The 19587-nt window shown below is 33.2% G+C and overlaps 1 protein-coding gene across 1 annotated transcript in view; it reads left to right on the top strand.

Moving 5' to 3' along the window:
* Positions 1 to 19587, top strand: part of Si (sucrase-isomaltase) — an 87547-nt gene that overhangs the window by 54903 nt on the left and 13057 nt on the right. The window contains exons 27-39 of the mRNA XM_051156839.1: positions 1953 to 2121; positions 4126 to 4222; positions 4327 to 4439; positions 4525 to 4650; positions 6060 to 6188; positions 7295 to 7405; positions 9515 to 9577; positions 10937 to 11053; positions 12496 to 12583; positions 14313 to 14451; positions 17429 to 17562; positions 18508 to 18542; positions 18630 to 18746. Of these exons, the coding sequence (XP_051012796.1) occupies positions 1953 to 2121; positions 4126 to 4222; positions 4327 to 4439; positions 4525 to 4650; positions 6060 to 6188; positions 7295 to 7405; positions 9515 to 9577; positions 10937 to 11053; positions 12496 to 12583; positions 14313 to 14451; positions 17429 to 17562; positions 18508 to 18542; positions 18630 to 18746 (1438 nt within the window). The remainder of the gene's footprint in view (positions 1 to 1952; positions 2122 to 4125; positions 4223 to 4326; positions 4440 to 4524; positions 4651 to 6059; positions 6189 to 7294; positions 7406 to 9514; positions 9578 to 10936; positions 11054 to 12495; positions 12584 to 14312; positions 14452 to 17428; positions 17563 to 18507; positions 18543 to 18629; positions 18747 to 19587) is intronic.

The raw sequence follows: 19587 nt of genomic DNA, 5'->3' as shown, positions 1-19587 counted from the left end.
TTTTAAATGACATAATCCTAGGATCATATAAAGAACTCATTTAAAACTTTACTTTATAGGTATGATTACATTTGTTGTTGATTAATATTAGATTCAGTATTATAATGATATAAAGAATCATAGCAGAATCATCTTAAAATAAATGGTGAGTGTTTGTTAAATAAAAATTAGAAATGTGTTATGTAAATGTGAACCTGATACATAGTGATGTAAATAAATTGAGAAAAAAACTGTATTAATATTATGGTGAATGAATTTACTTAAAAGAGCACTGTCTTGATTTTACCAATTGCAACACATTAAAATGTTTTTATTTAAACTCACCATGCCTTCTTTTAAATGATGTCAGGATGCTGTCAGTTATCAGTAGGTTTTTTTTTTTCTTTTGCCATCTTAAATTTTCTGGTCACTATTTCAGCTACAGTATATCTCCTATACGATAAAACACCCTTTTAATTTGTAAGTGACAATTCTTGTGTTCTCTCTCTCTCTCACCTATGTCTGTTCATACCTTCTCTATGAAGCACAACCTGTTTATTGTTCATATCAGGACTGTTTATTCTTTTGATTAAGTGACTAGTCAATTTGCTTTTAAGACACAATGAGAAATATCAAATCTTTTTGTATTTAGAGGTCAAAACTTTTTCCTCTCTAGTGTCATCGTCTCCAAGTTGTTTTGTATTTGTATATTCTAGAAATAAACAGCAAGTCTAGGAGAGATTCCTGTACCTTATAAGCTATTCCATTATGTGTTTCTGTGTTTTGTTGCAATTTTCATTTTTAAATCCTAGTTTGGCCAAAATTATACTGCGTTTTGCTAAATAGCTGATGTTAGACATGCAGAATTAATAGTTCTATTGAATTTGATTCTAAAATATTTTAACTTACTGCATACATGACACTGTGTTCTTGTGCACATTTCTAGACTTCTATATTTATTTAAGATTTTTTGCCACATATGAAATGTATTTGGTATTTCTGTTTAATGGTGATATTATTCATTTATTATTCAACATATTTTAAATAAATATATCAATAGCAAAATGTCTAACTCCAAAAAAAAAAAAAAAAAAAAAAAAAGAGAGAAAGAAAAAGAAAAAGAAATCCCTACTACCCTGGTGTAATAAAATTTTATTATAAAAAATAGTGTAAGGTGTTGAAAACCAAAATCATTTGTGAAACAAACGCTTGGGGTCTGTTAAGGTACTCCTTTTTATGCAGTAGTTTCAAAAGTATTATAGAAGCTTTGAGAATATTTTAGGTTCTTACAATACAATATCTCTTCTTGTTGACCTCACTCTGTTTTCCTCTTTTCAATTTTCCCACAAATAATTAAAGTAACAATGCATTCCTTTTAAATATATTTTCTTACATATCATCATTATAAATGCAAAATTGAATTAGAAAACATCTGAGTGTAGTAACTGAAAAAATTACAATTGAAATATCTATTCTGATTATAGCTCCAGGTAGGACTTATATTTAAAATTATAAAAGTTAAAAATAAATAAAAATTATTATCATAAAGGATAAATAAAATATCTTATATGTAGGATATAAATCAAGAAATAAGTATAAATTTGTCCAGTTTTATTGTAAAATAATATTGAAGTAAAGATGAATACATGTGATTATATTCTTCTCTTATATTTCAAATAATGGCACCTCAAACAAATTTTATATATTGAGAAATTAACTTGGTGAAAAGAAAAACATAGCAATTTCCTTTATTCATTAGATACCTGGATGTAATCAGGGATACAAGAAAAATTATCCCTTTTCAGATTACGAAAAGAATTACCATTATTATTTACAATGTTACTTCGTGTTTGCATACGGAAAATGTATTTATTTGATTTCACTACAACAAAAACAAGTATAGTCGTTGCTTTTGTTTTTTTTATTATTATACACATATTTACTGAGATAGACTGGTTTCTTTTTGTTTTCAGCTGGGATTCCCGTCTGCCTGGATTTGCCTTCAATGATCAATTCATTCAGATATCAACACGTCTGCCATCACAATATTTATATGGTTTTGGGGAAGTGGAACATACAGCCTTTAAGCGAGACTTGAATTGGCATACTTGGGGGATGTTCACAAGAGATCAACCTCCTGGAGTAGGTACCAATTAGTGGTTACCAAATGAGGCAGCTAAGATAGTGAGGAGGAGCTAGTTCAGTTCTCTGCAGGCTGATAGCCCAAGACTGAAACACTTAATGTAAAGAGGGCTAGAGATTTGCAGAGCTGATCAACTGGTTTTCTGAAAGAAAAGAAAAACATATCAAAAATCATTAAAAAGGTAGAAAATATACAATTTGTAGGATATTTTTAAAAAGCTTATTGAACAATTTTTAAATTTTAGTTCTTTGATTTTATTTTTAAGTTTGGAAATGTGTTTATTGTTAATTTACTTAAAAAAAAAAACTCATTGATTTGATTAGTGCTTCCCATATACAAATGGACATAGGGTCATCTAACAGAGCCTGGGAAACCTACCAGTGATCATTTGTGAAGTGATTCTCTCTTCCTAGTAGCATTAACTGTTCCTTACTCCTCACACAAGGGTAGGGCACCGTGGCTGTCCTCCCCAATCCATATACAGATCCTTCAAACAAAAATACAGTTGCTGTAAGTTTGTGTCTGCAGCAACCATGATATGTCGAGAGGATGGCATTTGACAGAACTACTCTCTGTCACTGACTCTTACATCCTTCTTATCTCTTTTGAAATTCGATTTTAGCTATGAAAAATTGATTAAAGATATAAATGACCTACCGTTGACTACGTAGTCATAGTTGCTTCTTATCATCACTTTGAACAAAGGTACATCTGTGCATTAAGCACATCACCCACTATGATAAGTTTCTATAATTGAAGTTCATAGCAGCTCATATCTATGGAGATAAATTTAAATTTGAAAAGCAATTTGACAACATGACCCTTTAGGAAAGCAGCATCAATAGGTGCTCTGCTGGAGTGCATGACATTCCTAGCCATGGTTTTTGGCCAGGTTTACAATATTAGGTCTGAAACTCTCCCAAGGGCAGATCTCAAGTTCAATCAATACAGTAGCTGTTCACTTCCGTAAACTATTTTGTCAAATTTGCCCAACGTGTGAGCCTATTATTTAAGTGACAGCATTGGATAAAACCATTGATGTGTTTTCTGCATCCAAACACTTTGATAGAACCTTCTAGAACTTATGATAACTAATTTCTTAACCTTTCCAACAATATATAACAAAACATTCTTAGATTACTCCTAGAAAAAACTGACTATATATTTGATGCTAACTCTCTATATCCTACAGCTAAAACTGTACATTTTATGTGGTCAGATTACTACTTATATCCTTATATGCTTTGATAACAGAACAGATTTCATGGATACCCAATACACAGAAAATAAATAATATTAATTGCCATCATGGCAAATATATCAAAGATATATGTTTTGAAAACTAATTCACCATCATTTTTATTTGTAATTGATACTTGAAAGATATATTCAGCAATAATATATTAATATTGCATTAATTTTTGTGAGATGTGCACAATCAACTGACATCTTTATCATACTGGAACTGTATCAACATCTATTTAAAGCAAGGCGGTATCAAAATTTTTTCCAAAGAACCCTTCAATATCAACACAACTATTATTAGACTAATTTGATCTTGTTTTCACATGCTAACATAGTACTGAAATTCTAGTTAGGAAATCCAAGCTGCATTCCAAATATGGAAGTTTGTATTTTTATACACATTTTTCTCAGCAGTTTGATTATTTGTATCACTGTGATTATTCCAGGTCATTTTATTTGAGGAAAAGTGATCACTTACAAATAAAGTGAGGCACCTAAATTCCTGCAAGAAACATAACTGCTCTAACATCCAGGTTGCTTGTCAGTTACTGACACATTGCTTATGCATGGTGCATATTTTCATTTGTGTGCTCTGTGGAAATGTCTGTTAAAATAAGTAATATTTTAAATTATGTATAATTATTTTACTAAAGTGCACTTGAGTTTTCTAGTCTGGAATATGTTAATTCCAAGGATAAATTGATTTAGCTAATATGCTATTGATCTTAGATTTATAGTATGTTTTTTTAATATTTCAGTATAAGCTTAATTCCTATGGATTCCATCCCTATTATATGGCTTTGGAGGATGAGGGCAATGCTCATGGAGTTCTGTTACTCAACAGCAATGGAATGGGTAAAGCTATTATTTCTTAACTTTCTCATAAAATGGGTAAATGTGGTATAATAGCAAATATCTCACACAGATAAAAATTAAGTAAGTCTTATTTTGCATTTCAGATGTTACATTCCAGCCAACTCCTGCTTTAACATACCGCATAATTGGAGGAATCTTGGATTTTTACATGTTTTTGGGACCAACCCCAGAAGTTGTAACAATGCAATACCACGAAGTATGACTGCATATTCATTAAAAACTATAATTCTTTATTCAAAACGTAAAATACTTCTTTTATCTAACATATCATATTTTCAAAGGTAATTGGCTATCCAGTCATGCCACCTTACTGGGCTCTAGGATTCCATTTATGTCGTTATGGATACAGAAACACTTCAGAGATTAAACAACTATATGAAGACATGGTGGCAGCTCAAATCCCCTATGTATGTATATAAATAACATACGGCTCTTATAAATAAAGAATGCATATTTTAACACTATAATCCTTAGGATTACATTAAAGATTTAGCATTCTATGAAGTAGATGTACAAAGTCTTATATATTTTTGCCAGATATATAAGTAAGGATCCATGATATTTCCCTAACCTACTCTCCTACTTTAGAAAGATTCTTAACTGTTATAAACAAACCTCTCTACACCACTTTTCTTTCATTAGTTGTTGATTTCTTAGTCATATGTATTGTATGTATTCTCTTTATGTTTGAGTACTCTATGGCATCACTTAAGATAACAAATTAGAAGGAGTTTAGCATGCATCTATGTGATTTGAGGTCTAAGATTAAAAAGGTGAAATAAATAAGGCTAAATGGCAAGTTTCACAGAATATGTTGCTTTCATAATGCCTAGGAAATCAGTTTATAGTGCTAATATTAAATAATTCTAGTAACACATGAACACAGCAGTATATAGGGTAGCTATGTAAAAGCTCATATTACATCAATTATCTTACCATATAACATTGGTTCTATATAAGGATCTAATAGTGCTGAACATATTATTGAAAGAAAAACAATTACAGATATTGATAATACAGAAGCATGTAAACTGATATTTGAAACTGACTTTTTCAGTATTATTCTAATATTACTGCTGCTTCTCTTTCCCCATAAACTGGAGAAATTGAGAATAGTGTTGATTTAAAGAAAAAAAAAACTCCATGATAAAGTTAAAGTTTGAAGGCTTAAATATATTTCCAAATATTTAAATGTAAGCAATGCATCCCTTAAAATTTTAAAAATCAATTTAAAGTATTTGAGAAGAAAAAATTTTATAATAACTGATGGAATTTCAAATATTATTTATTTTGTTACTATTAAAAATATCTTAATTTATCCTGATATGATTATAGTTCACATGAGTACAAAAGTTTTTCTTTATGTATGCACTGAAATTTCAGTTTTCAACTGATATTATTACTGTAATATCATAGCATTAAAATTGTTTCATAAGCTGGGCACAGTGGTGTGCGCCTATAATCACAGCACTCAGGGAGGCAGAGGCAGTTGAATCTCTGTGAGTTCCAGGTGAGCCTGCTTTAACAAAGCATGTCCAGGACAGCTGAGGCTACACTGAGGAACCCTGTCTCAAAATCAGAATCATTTTGTGTTTCTTTGCCATGGAAACCAGTATTGAAGTATTGCTGGTTTAAAATGTTTACTTCTCAAATAAAATTATTGTTGAACCATTCACCAAATCAATCATGCATACAAAAGTACATTTCCCATTCTTTATTCCCTTTTATTTTTTCTTTAACAGAGGTCTTGCTATATGTCTGAAGCAAGGAACAGTGTCCAAAGAGTCTTACCAAATTGTCATTATCTTTCTTTTAGGATGTTCAGTATACAGACATTAATTATATGGAAAGACAACTAGACTTCACGATTGGTGAACGATTCCAGAATCTTCCTGAGTTTGTTGAGCAAATAAGAGGGGATGGAATGAAATATATTATTATACTGGTCAGTATCTCTTTTTAACTGAATTATATTATATGTTTGTATTTACTCTTCTAAAATGAGGGTATGGAAGGTTATTCATAAAGAAAACAATGTACCATAGGACTTAGGGCCTGGTGATGGCTCAATATTTAAGAAACTTTCTTTTTTAAGAAGCGGAGAGTTTTAATCTCAGCACCCATACTGACATATAACTCCAGCTCCATGGGAATCCAATACTCTCTTTCTGCAGCACACATGGCACAATGGCACACACAGACAGACAGACAGACAGACACACACACACACGCATGTGTGCACACTTGCACACAGAAAAACAAATACAAATATTAAAATAATAAAAAAAGAATATCTAGTTTCCTTCTACATATTAACTTTTTTTCTCATGTACATTTTATTTTATTTACTTAGGCTACTAACCACTAACTTAAAGTAAGGCATATGTTTAAAAACCCAAGTCAAATGACATGTACTAAGGAAAACCGTGCTCTAGTTATCATTTGCTTAAACTTGGAGAAATGATGTTAGATGGTTTTGTCCCCACATACTTTTTATATATTCTTTTGATTTCCTCTAATTTTTCTCATTTAAAATCTCATCACTGCTGGGTTGATTAAAAATAATGAAGGCATAGTTTTTTAATATATTTTAGGGAGCAACTGGACAATTGGGAAATTCATCAAGTGAGAAAGAAACCAAAAAGCATTTAATAAGCTTGTTTGAGTTCCTAGAACATTCTTTTGAGATTTTTTTTTGAAGCAGAATTATTTATTTCTCTTTTTATTTATACATTTATATTATTACACATATATACAATAAACTATTTACAGTAAGAAGAGCCATGACACAATCAGGAATTACATAAATGCTATATTCATAGTGTTTTGGCTATTTGTATTTGGCAACATTGGAGAAAAAAATCTTTCTTTTGAGAAGTTATTAGAATATAGCTGTGAAACTGGTGTTTGGTCATTACTTCCAAATGCGGGCAGCAGGTAGGAAGAATGCAGAAGCACAAAGTTGCAGTGTCTCTGAATGGCCAACCAATACATCGTGGATATGATCAGTATGCATTTTGTTTTAATCGTGTATTGTTATTTAAATTTTAGGATCCAGCAATCTCAGGAAATGAAACGCAGACTTACACTCCCTTTGAACGAGGCATAGAGAAAGACGTCTTTGTCAAATGGCCTAACACAAATGATATTTGTTGGGCAAAGGTACTCACTATTCTTAGGTTGAATAATTTTAAAAATGCTACATGTTGTATTCCATTAATTATTTTTTAATTATCTTTCTTCTTTGACATATTCATTTATATTATTACCCATGAATAAAATAAACTACATACAGCAGAAAGAACCACCAGAGAACCAGGAATTATATAAATGTTACATTCATAGTGATTTGGCTATTTGTATTTGGCAAACTTCAAGTAAACATCTTTTCCTATCTTGTTGGGTCTAAATTTCTGAATAAAAATCAATATTTATCATATCTCATCTCTATTAATTAAAACATCTATCTTGATCTAAAAACATCTTAATTCCTAACCTTACTATGCTTAATTGATAAACTATCAATCTGGTCTTCAGCCCCATCAGAGATTTGAGTAGGAATAAAACTTAAATATCTGAGTGAACCTGAAGTGCAAGTTAGCAGCTTCCAAAATGAAAAAATGATTGAGACAGTTTACTGCCTGCACAATCACTCAACACTCTCTATACCATTTCAGTATCATCTTCAACCTTCTAGCCCAATTTTTCTGACAGACATATTTGCAAGACAGGAACTATTGAGGACTTGCTCACCCTGTCTTGGCAGAGCCAGCTGTTGACTCTGCCTGCATCTAAACTTGCCTATTTTCAGGAAGAATTCTGTCTGTGGCAGAAGCGAGGACATTTTGCCCAGTGGCTTGTTTGCCACGTTGGAAGCCAACTGCATAAGGAGGTTCTTTGATGCTCATGATATTCTTTGAAGCAGGATGGGTGTTACCAGAAATTAACTTGTCTTGTTGTCAAAGAATCTTTAGAATAATAAAAATATCCTCAAATACCATATTTTGTAAGTCTCTGAGGCTTTTGAAGCCCTTATAACTATTTTTACCTCATATTCCTATGGAATAATATCTATGTAGTAGACCTAGAATATATATTATTGTGATAAAATTAGACTAGTTTTTTACATTAGCATGATTTGCATCAACATAAAAATTCAATATTACTGAATTAAAAAATAATCTTAATAACCATTTTCCCCAATTTAGGGGGTGGGGCTTTAAAAGTATTATTTGCCCTAAATCTACCTGAAGAAACCTTAAGATAACAGTGTCCCATTTCCTCTAAGGGAGGTTGGATAGGTTTCTGTTTACTCTCTATGTCTACAGATGCTTATTTTCATTGAGAGTTGGTTATAAGTATTATTGGTCTTTTACAGAGAGTTTTCATGCTTAGTTTGGACTCAGGGATGACTTTTTTTCCTTTATCTTTCTCTTGTAGGGTAGGAGATAGGAGCTGAAAAGAAAAAATGGGGGATGTAGAACTATAGAGGGAGGATAGAACTAAAGGTAGATTATTGAATCTACTTTTTATCTCAAGGCCTTAATTGTTACTACATTAATTATTTAATAAGAATATTCAGAATGAGATTTAAAACATAGACTTAATAATTAAAATAGTATATGTATTATCTGATCTCATCTGAATAAGGAAATCATACAAATACTCAAATTAAATATTTTATCATTAAATTGTGTTTTACTAAATTTTAAAATATGTTCTATGTTTTCTAGTAAAAATTCTAATAGTAGTGTGGCCACTCCTGGTACTGTGCTGTTACAAACACACATTTTTACTTGTATTAAAAATATCTTATTGATAAAAAGAGTAGATTTAGATTTTGTTGTTAGGTTTTTTGTTTTGTTTTGTTTTGAGAACTAAGCCTATATGACTAAAATGAACAAGTAATGTCATTCACTGAACAGTACAAACACTGGTACAGAGATCAAGTGAATTAGGGAAACCTCTGAATTTTTCCTTATAGTATTTGTACAGGTTACACAGCATGAGGGGATTAAAAGCATGAAAACTCATTGATCCTTACATGCAGGTCAGACTGCCCCTGGTGTAGGAGAAACCAGCAGGACAGCTCTGAGGGGCCAGAAGAAAGTTCTGCCTAGAGTCAGAGGCTAGCTGAGTAGGAATTGGGGAGGTTATGGCTTAAGCAGATATGGAAATCGCTTTCTTGCACAAACTATGGGTTGACTAAACGTAGTTTATATAGCAGTAACATTTTAATCATCTTGATCTATTATTAATACTATCTCATAGGTTTGGCCAGATTTACCTAACATTGAAATCGATGAGACTATAACAGAAGATGAAGCTGTTAATGTAAGTTTTATATTGCTGAACTTTATAACTAAAAGAAATCCAGAATTTTGAATTAAATGTTATACTAGCATATGATTGAATCGGAATATTTATTTTAAAAGGAGGAAGCTTACTCTTAAATATTTTCTATTGTATTTTTAAAATTGCCTTTACCACATTCCCTAAATATTAATATTTATGAGTAACTAGCTGAAGCAATTGTATGTTTTACATTGCTTTAATAAGACAATCATATGTAGGATTTTTATCATATGATGATAATGCTTAATGCTAGGTTTCAAACCTAAGGCAAAAAGATGGAATGCCTACTTAATTTGTTATGTTTTCTCCACTACACAATAAGCCAATTCAAGCTGAGGTAAGAGTATATAAAGGTAAGTTTACTGGGGTTAAGCTGTAGGGAGGGTTCACTGGTGTCAAAAGCAGAAATCTTGCAAGGTGCTGTGCAGGTGGGAAAGATAGAAAAGAATACGGAGGGGGAGGGGGCAGGTAGAGAGAGGAGAAATGGAGGACAAAGAGAGAGAATGAGAGAGAGAGCATAAAGAGAGAGAAAGAGAGAGGGAGTAGAGAGAAGGAGGGAGAGAGGGAAAGAGAGAGAAGGCAGAAAGAGAGAGAGACAGACAAACAGACAGACAGAAACAAACAGAGACATAGACAGAGAGACAGAGAGAGGCTGGAGGCGGGAAAGTGTTCAGGGTGAAGGTGCAATGCCAGCCATGCTCTGTAACAGGCAGGGACTGAAGGATGCTGGGAGGAACCAGAAGCCAGGTCCCCTTTGATATGTTAAATAGTACCTCAGCAGCTTGTTCTAGTCTGAATCACAGCAATCATGAAATTTTATTGTAAAGATACTTTACATTAATTTGTTGTTGACTCTCCTTTATCATTCAGCATAATACTCCTATATGCTGTGATGTTAAATCATGCTCATCTCAAAGAAAAAGAGATTAAGACTCAAGATGTCACAAAGACAGAGCTCTACCTGAATCTCCCTTTCCCCTTCCCCACAGATATCAGATGCCAGGAGTTTGGACTTTGTACACACTTTCCTTCCCCATATTTGGATTTCATTTGGCTTAAGCTTGCACAAACCCCATGATGATTCATATGTGAAACTGCTCTATTTTGGCAAAGGAAAAAAAAAGTTGTTTTAGTCATCTACCTCCTCTTAGGATAATTTTGCCTGTCTTTCGCAGTGATCCCTGGGCTCTCCTCTTATTACCCACTTAAGATTTGTAGGTGCTCTCTCTTTCTCTTGGCACTGGACGCTGAAGGAAAGATACATTGACTATTACTCCTGTGTAACTGGTGTGCATGTTCCCTTGGAATATGACCGGGGATCTCTCGTCTTGTGCTTAGGCCTCCAGAGCCCATGTGGCATTCCCAGACTTCTTCAGGAATTCCACAGCAGAGTGGTGGGCAAGAGAAATCGATGACTTCTACAAAGAAAAAATGAAGTTTGATGGCTTGTGGATTGTAAGTGAGCTATTATGTATGTTAGCTTACTCTTGTCACAGAGCACTGTTATATAAAACACACATCTTTAAAAATTCAATATACATGTATTCCTGCTACTTCCTGGATTTCTCAACTTAACGAAGTAGCCAAAATAGCTTCTGCTTCTAGCTATGAAAAAAAAAAATACATTAACCACTTACTTTATTTTATCTAATACAAAAGTGTCACACTCAGCTGACAGTGATAACACATGACCTCCCAACTATCAGGGAGGTAAAGACAGGCAGATTGTTGTGACTTTTAGGCCAGGCTGGTCTATAAAACTAATCCAGGATAGCCAAGGCTACACAGAGAAACTCTGTCTTGAAAAAACAAAAAACAAAACAAAACAATAAAACAACAACAAAAATTTTACACTCAAATATTAACAAATGTAATGCCTTTCAAACACCTTCCTTATCTTAGAAGAAACTTTACAATGTTGTTACAAATTTTAGCTGTATAGTTTTAAGATAGAATAAAATTAACCCCCTTTCCTACAGGTAAATATTTAATGCAGAGAAATGTACATGATGCTGCCCAGGTTCTTAAACGGGTATTCTTTGCTGTGATGCCTTGCCCATGAATATTTGTATTCTTACTTCGTTTTTTGACTAAGGAAAATATAATGTAGATACTACCATGGGATACCTATGGGACATAAAATTACATGATGCTTAATATATAAATCAGAATCTACACTTGTTTGATATTCAAATATTTAACATATAAAATTTTTCATAAATATGTACTTGATAATTATGCAAAGATCAGAGACGATAACCTCTTCTCAGGTAAAGGACGTCCTTTAATGATACCTATTCAGGTATCGATTCATATTTCATGACCACAGAGACTCTAAGCCATGTGCTCTGTAGAGATGCTTTTGTTGCTTCTTGGACCTTTGGCTGAGCTCTAGTATAGAGATGCCCCTAGAAGTTGTTTATTTTTAAACTACATCTTACATTTTAAATGGAAAGCAGTATATGTCAGTTTGAAGAAGGATTTAGGGGTTAGAAGTAATTAGACATAAACTATTATAATTTACCTCATGGAAGTATAATACTCAATTCACTTTTATTTGCACAATCTACAGTGGGAAATACAACAATAAATGTTTCTAAAATGAAGCATAGATTACACAAATTCCTTTAAATATTCTAAGCTAAATGATATTTTAAAATGAAATGTTTTATAAGTTTGGAATGTGGAGTAAACAAAATGCTATTAAACACCATTTAATTTGTTTGCATGCTAACACTCCAATAAATTACCATAGAACTCCCTACTTCCCAGATAACCCAGACAGTCTCAAGATCATAACAGTCCTGTCTTAGTCTCCTGAGATCTGGAATTAAAAAATTGTGTCACCTATCAAGATTTCAAAATTACTCTTTATAACTTGTTGTTTTCTCTTTAAGGATATGAATGAGCCTTCAAGTTTTGTAAATGGAACAGTTACAAATATATGCAGAAATGATACACTAAATTACCCACCTTATTTCCCAGGTACAATTAGATGGCTATACTTTTTTTTGTATTGTATCATTATTGTTGTTTATTGTTTATGTCAAACTCAGTTTGTAGTAAATGGATTTATTCTAAATTTCTAATAGTCAGTCACACAGTACAAAATGTCCAACCTCTTGTCCTATATTCAACAGCTCAACACTGTTTTGAAGAAAAGAGTAAATGTATTATTTCTGTACTCATAACTTTAACTTAATTTAATTTTTTTTCTTGTGGTTTCCTATGAATTTTCTAAACTAAATATTTTAATTTCCTGTACTCATTAAAAATAGCTTGCAGTGATTATTTTTAGGAAGGAGAAAATGAAAGAGAAATATCTTCTGCTTATTTTTCATCTGATGGCCGCTACTGTCTGAAAGGGGTCAGCACACACAAATAGAGTTGGTGGAAGACAACAGTGGCTTGGTTCTGAGAGCTGTGCTCCAATTGTAATTTTTTTCAATGAAAAAACACTGAATCAGTATTTCATTTAAATGAATAAAAAGTGGCCGAGGTTCCATGCAAGGAGAGATAGATTCATGGTAGAGTGCCAGCTGCTCTTTGGGGGAACCACAGTTTATTTTCTACCCACCTGGGATAGCTCAAAACTACTGATATACCCTGTGATCCAGAGGATTCAATGCCACTTTCTTGTCTCCACGAGCACTTATATGAGTATGCACATATACACATAAATAAAAATTTGAAACTAAATATAAAAATTGTACTCATATTTTAGACATTTATAAATGTACAAGATTCAGCTACTGTGCACAGATCACTACAAATACTTAAAACATGTATATGCATAGTGTCCAAATAACTAAAAATCAGTACCTTTTAAAATCTCCTAATTTGTTGACAAAAGTAATATAGGAGTAGATGCAATTCGTGCTTTGTTAGAAAGAATATGGGTTTTCTGTGGCTCATATGGTGAGTATAACTAAAAAGGTGGTGTATAGGGTTGCAGAATATTTATTTATTTATTTTTATTTAAATGTAATATTGTATTATTTGCGAAGTTCATGCATCTTCATAATGTTTTTTTATTTTTTTTGTTTTTTTTCTTCTGAGACAGGGTTTCTCTGTGTAGCCTTGGCTGTCCTGGACTCACTTTGTAGACCAGGCTGGCCTTGAACTCACAAAGACCCACCTGCCTCTGCCTCCTAAGTGCTGGGATCAAAGACATGCGCCAGCCTATAAGATATTTTTCTCATACTAAATCCTCTCTCTTCTGCCTCTACTCTTACACTGTCTGAACTTTGAGACTTATTTTTAATTATAATTTGAATTACAATAGAATCACATAATTTACCACTTCTTTATCTTTAAAGCCTCCTAGGACTCAGAGTCTTATAACCCAGAGAATCCACATTGATATGGAGTGAAAACTACACTTACCTTTTGATATGAAGACAAGATAACCTCTTAGATCGGAGTTACAAATTACATTTATTTAGAAAGTTGGCAGTAGTATTATTCAGAATATTTACAAAATAGGGTTTTCACATATTCATCATAAAAAAATGTTGAAAGAGTACGGTGCTCATCATGGCAATATCCCTGGGTTGGTTACTATCCAGATCATGCATGTGTTAAAGCATTACTCTGCTCATCATTACAGTCTTGTAAATCATGAAGAATGCTTAAATCTGAAAACTAAAGAGTATATAGTTGTGAGCTACGCATTTCATTTCATGTTCTTCAAGGCATTCTTATATTTTTCCAGAACTCACAAAAAGAGGTGAGGGGTTACATTTCCGAACTATGTGTATGGAAACTGAGCAGATTCTTAGTGATGGATCATCAGTTTTGCATTATGATGTGCACAATTTATATGGATGGTCACAAGTAAAACCCACTCTGGAGTAAGTAATGTTTGTAATTTTCCCCTCTATTTTTCTGTTTTACTTTTTTTCTATTATATTAACAATATTAGCTTCAAGGATTCATACTTCAAGTATCTTGCTAAATTTCTTTCTATTTAAATTGGTTGTTTTTTTTCTGTTTTAAAGTGTATTTATTTTTTTATTCACTTTATATCCTGGTCATAGCAGTATCCCTTCTCTCTTCCTAGTCCTACCTTCCCTCCCTTTCCCCAAACTCTCTTTCACTATTCCTCACAAAAGGAGATCACCCATCCTATCGCCTCCATCCCAGCCTATCAAGTGACATCAGGACTGAGAAGATTCTCTTCCTTTGTGGCCTGGCAAGGCAGTCCCACCAGGGAAGAGTGATCAGAAAGCTGGCATCAGAGTTCAAATCGGAGACAGCCCCCACTCCCCTTACTAGAAGACACACATGAAGCTTTAACAGCCATGCATGGTTCCTGGTTGGTGCTTCAGGCTCTGCAATCCCCTCTGAGTCCTAGCTAGTTGATTCTGTTGGCCCTCTTGTGGGGCTCCTGTCACCTCCAGGCCCTATTCTCCTTTCCCCCACATTTGCGTAAGACTCCCAAAGCATTTGTCCAATGTTTGGCTGTGAGTCTTAGCATCTGTTTCGAACCACTGCTGGGTGGAGCCTATCAGAAGGCAACTCTGCTGGGGTCCTGTCTGCAGGAATAGCAGAGTATCATAATAGTGTCTGAGTTGGCTCTCTCCCATCACGTAGGTCTTGGGTTGGGCCAGGCATTGGTTAGATATTCCCTAAATCTCTGATCTATCTGCTCTATATTCATCCCTGGACATCATCTAGGCAGAGTAAAATTTGCACTGATGTTTTTGTAGGTAGGTTGATGTTCCTTCCATTCCCATATGTCCTCTTCAGACACTTTGGCTCCTGCTACTAGAAGTCCCTGCAAGAGTACTTCTCAAATTCTCCCAGGAGCCTACTCTGACTTAAGTCTCCAGCTTGTCACAGAGATGGTCCCCACCCACACGTTCTCTTATCTCTGCAGGCCTTCTCTCCTCCCGAACCCACTCCCCGGGTCAGATCTTTGCCCTCATATCTCTCTGTGCTCCTTCTCCTACTATTTTCGCTTTCTTCTACCATTACCTCTGTATTTTCTATTTTTCACTCTGAGTGATATTTGAGCATGCTTTCTTGGATGCTTCTCGTTACTTATCTTTTTATAGGCCTTGCATTATAGTATGTTTATCCTGTACTATATAGCTAAAGTTCAAGTATACGTGAGCATACACCATGTGTGTCTTTCTGGGTCTGGATTACCTCACTCAGGATGATCTTTTCTAGCTCCATCCATTTGCCTGCAAATTTCATGGTTTGTTATTAATAGCTGAACAGAATTCCATTGTGTAAATGTACCAAGATTTTTTTTTTTTTTTTTTTGTCCATCCTTCTCTTTCAGAACATCTAGGTTGTTTCCAGATTCTGGCTATTATGTATAAAGCACCAATAAACATAGTTTAGCAAGTGTCTTTGAATGATGGGGAATTTTTGGGTATATACCCGGGAGTGGTATAACTGGGTCTTAAGGTTGAAGTGTTCCCAATTATCTAAGAAAGCACAAAATTGATTTCCAAAGTGGTTGTACAAGTTTGCACTCCCACTAGCAATGGAGGAATGTTTCCCTCTCTCAACATCCTTGGCAACACGTGCTGTCACTTGATTTTTTATTTTAGCCATTCTGACAGTTGTAAGTTAGAATTTCAAAGTTGCTTTGGTTGGCATTTCCTTAATGACGAAGGACATTGACTATTTAAGTGCTTTTCAACCATTTGAGGCTCCTTTGTTATGAATTTTCTGTTAAGTCTGTTCCACATTTTAATTGGGCTATTTATTTGTTGGTGTCAATTGTTCTTTATAAATTACTTCTTTTAACTTTTATTTCTATCAAACAAGCAATCTACGTATCTTCATTATGGTCACTATCATTATGTTCTTATTGTTTTTGTTTTTTCAGGTTATTCCAAAGAATTCTGTGACATTTTAATATGGCATATATATGTCATACACACCTATACATGCTAGTATATGTATATGTTATATTACACATGATATATGTATAAGTCAGAGAAAGAAATAGTTGAGAAAGCACTAGAATGATTAAAAATGAAAAGTGAAGGTGAAAGGATAAAATAATGCAGATAGTAGAAATCAATGTATTATTACAGTATATATTAAATTGGAATATATTTTAATATTCAAAATCATTAAAGCTACTCTCTAATGATAGAGGAAAGAGAGAAGAAAAATTATAAACACATTAGCAAAAGACATTTCTTGATGAGATTTGATAGAGTAAATTCTAGAACTGAAGTACAATGATTACTTAAAAAGATAATCCATTAAAGTCTTGCATTCTTTATATACAGTAAATCAGAGGATGCCTTTGCAAATACATTCAGAGTAATATCTACAATAAATATTGCTAAGTTATATCTAAGTAGAACTGCATTGAGTTGCCATATTTAGACTTCTCCTAAATGTTACAAATTTGATAATTAGCTTAGTTAATACCATTTTTAGTTAACTTACAAACATCAAAAGGTTAAAAAAGGAAAGTTACATGTTGTATGTACATGTACCTCCAGTAAAAGTTAAAAAGGTAAGAGAATTGTCTGCCGTGCCTGGGAGGGTATTAGTACCCAGTGAGTAAAAGGAACCTGGTATCTTTAAGTAGGTGCTATGTCTTCATGAAGATCTTTAAGTGGAAGTATTTAACCTAGTCATGACGACACAAGCCTCTAATCCCAACATTTTAAAGGCAGATCTCTGAGTACGAGGCCAGCTTGGTCTACAAAGCAAGTTCCAGGTCCACAAGCGCTACACAGAGAGACTCTGTCTTGAAACAAACAAAAAAGAAAACAACAACAACAAAAACAAACAGAAATATTTAAATAAAACTAATGATGTAAACATGCAACATATTTCTTCATTGTTTAGTGCATTACAGAAGACCACTGGCCTAAGAGGGATAGTCATCTCTCGGTCTACATACCCCACTGCTGGTCGATGGGGGGGACACTGGCTTGGAGACAATTATGCAAACTGGGATAATTTGGAAAAATCACTTATTGGTATGTAATAATTATCTTTTATCACTATTTTTGTACTTTTCAAAATTTTTATTTTGCCTTCTGCAAAATAAATTTAGCAAAAGTATCATTGCTAAATTGTATGAAGTAAGAGATTCACATTATTTTTGTGTGACAGGACATCCCTGAAACATCACTAGTCAGGGAGGTATAAACAATGATCCTTCGGAGAAACAAATGACTGATTATACTTAACTAGTTTATTTGTATAAAATATCTGTATCTGTTTTGGACTCTGTTTTCTGGTTTAAAAGGCAAAAGCTTGAAGATACACTATTCTAAAGCTAAGAAAGGAGTGAGTAGGTATTATCTGCTATAGAATAAGAATCACCGAGAGTTGTAAGAAATGAAATACATCCAACTAAAGTGTTTTCTGACACATTGCAAATGGCTTTATGATTTCTAGCCATGAACAGACAACAACTGTTTTGATTCTAGACTTAAACCTTATTGACGAATGAGAGATTCCTAAAAACCAAGCATAGAATATTTATCTAACAAAGAGCTGGGAAGGTACATGTATTCCATTTTCTTGAAGTTATCAATTTAAATATTATAAGAGTAATTATATTTGTATTATATGGTAAAATAAACGGCTAAATAGTACCAGAAACATTTATTGTTAAAAAAAAGAAAATGAGGAAAACACTACCACTTAATCTTTTGCCATTATCATTTGTGTATATATTTGTGCTTAAATTATGTTATAGTGTTATCACCTTAATGCGAATTATCTCTTTTTTGAGAATATTATTAACATTATTAAGTACAATAAGTATGATGATAAATGTTTTGAGATAATACTTTATTATTAGTACCATTTTTTATTTAATAAGAACTGATATATGAAGACAGCATCTTTATTAATAAAAGTAAAATACTAAAATAAATGAGAACAATTTTCTAAAATTTCATTCTAATTTTTAGGTATGCTGGAATTTAATCTTTTTGGGATACCATATGTAAGTAGATTTCTTCATTTTTTTATTTGTAGTCTATACCTACTAAGAAACAGTCATTAATATGCATTAAATATAACTATCTTTTAGGTTGGGGCAGACATATGTGGCTTTTTCAACAATTCAGAATACCATCTCTGTGCTCGTTGGATGCAAGTTGGAGCCTTTTATCCATATTCAAGAAATCACAACATTCAGTTTACCAGGGTATGTAATTACCACATTTATGTTATTTTGCTTTATTTACTTTTTACTGTGCAACCTTAGATTGCTTGTTGTTGTTTCAACTATATTTTAATTGACAGTGTTGTAGATGGATGCTTCACATCTTTTCATATTTATGAAACACGACTTAGTAGGACCTGAAGTATGTCCTGAGACCACGGCTCGGTCAGGAGTCACACATGCTACACTCATTCTATGTGAGTTTGGAAGAGCAAGGGACAAAATGCCTGACTGTACAACTTATTTCAAACTGGGACAGAGCAGCAACAAAAATTTCAACTTGAAACTAAATTGATTAACAGTATAATGCATTTGCGATGATGAATAAAATGGGAAGATTTAAAGGCATGTATCTGAAAGAGCAAGTTGATAAATTGAGAAACAAGAAAAATAGCATGAATTGTAGGTACAGATTTTTGTGCAGTGGCAATCACTGAGGATTATTAACTAATTTCATAAAGGGTTTGAGTACTATATTAGACAGTCTCTAATTTGAATAGTTAGTGGTTATAGACTGTTAAACATTATTTTGAGCTAAACTTTTAGTTACAAGTGCAGAGAAAAGTTGAACTGAGCAGAAAGCATGCCAGTCAAAGGTTGAGGATATAGAACATCAGAAAGACATAGTTCAAGTGTATTACTTATAGACAGATGCAGGCTATGCTGAGAAAACTTTGTACCATCCAAATTTTACTTGAACTAGAGTGGGTGGAATTATTTTTTAGTGGCCAAAATCAAGAATACGAAGCAAATTCCAGCACTCGGAAGGCAGAGGCAGGTGGATTGCTGTGAGTTCGAGGCCAGCCTGGTCTACAAAGTGAGT

Source organism: Acomys russatus, chromosome 15 (assembly GCF_903995435.1).
Source record: "Acomys russatus chromosome 15, mAcoRus1.1, whole genome shotgun sequence".
NCBI lineage: Eukaryota > Metazoa > Chordata > Mammalia > Rodentia > Muridae > Acomys > Acomys russatus.
The sequence above is the reverse complement of the archived record's forward strand: the minus strand, read 5'-3'. Positions and strand labels throughout refer to the sequence as shown.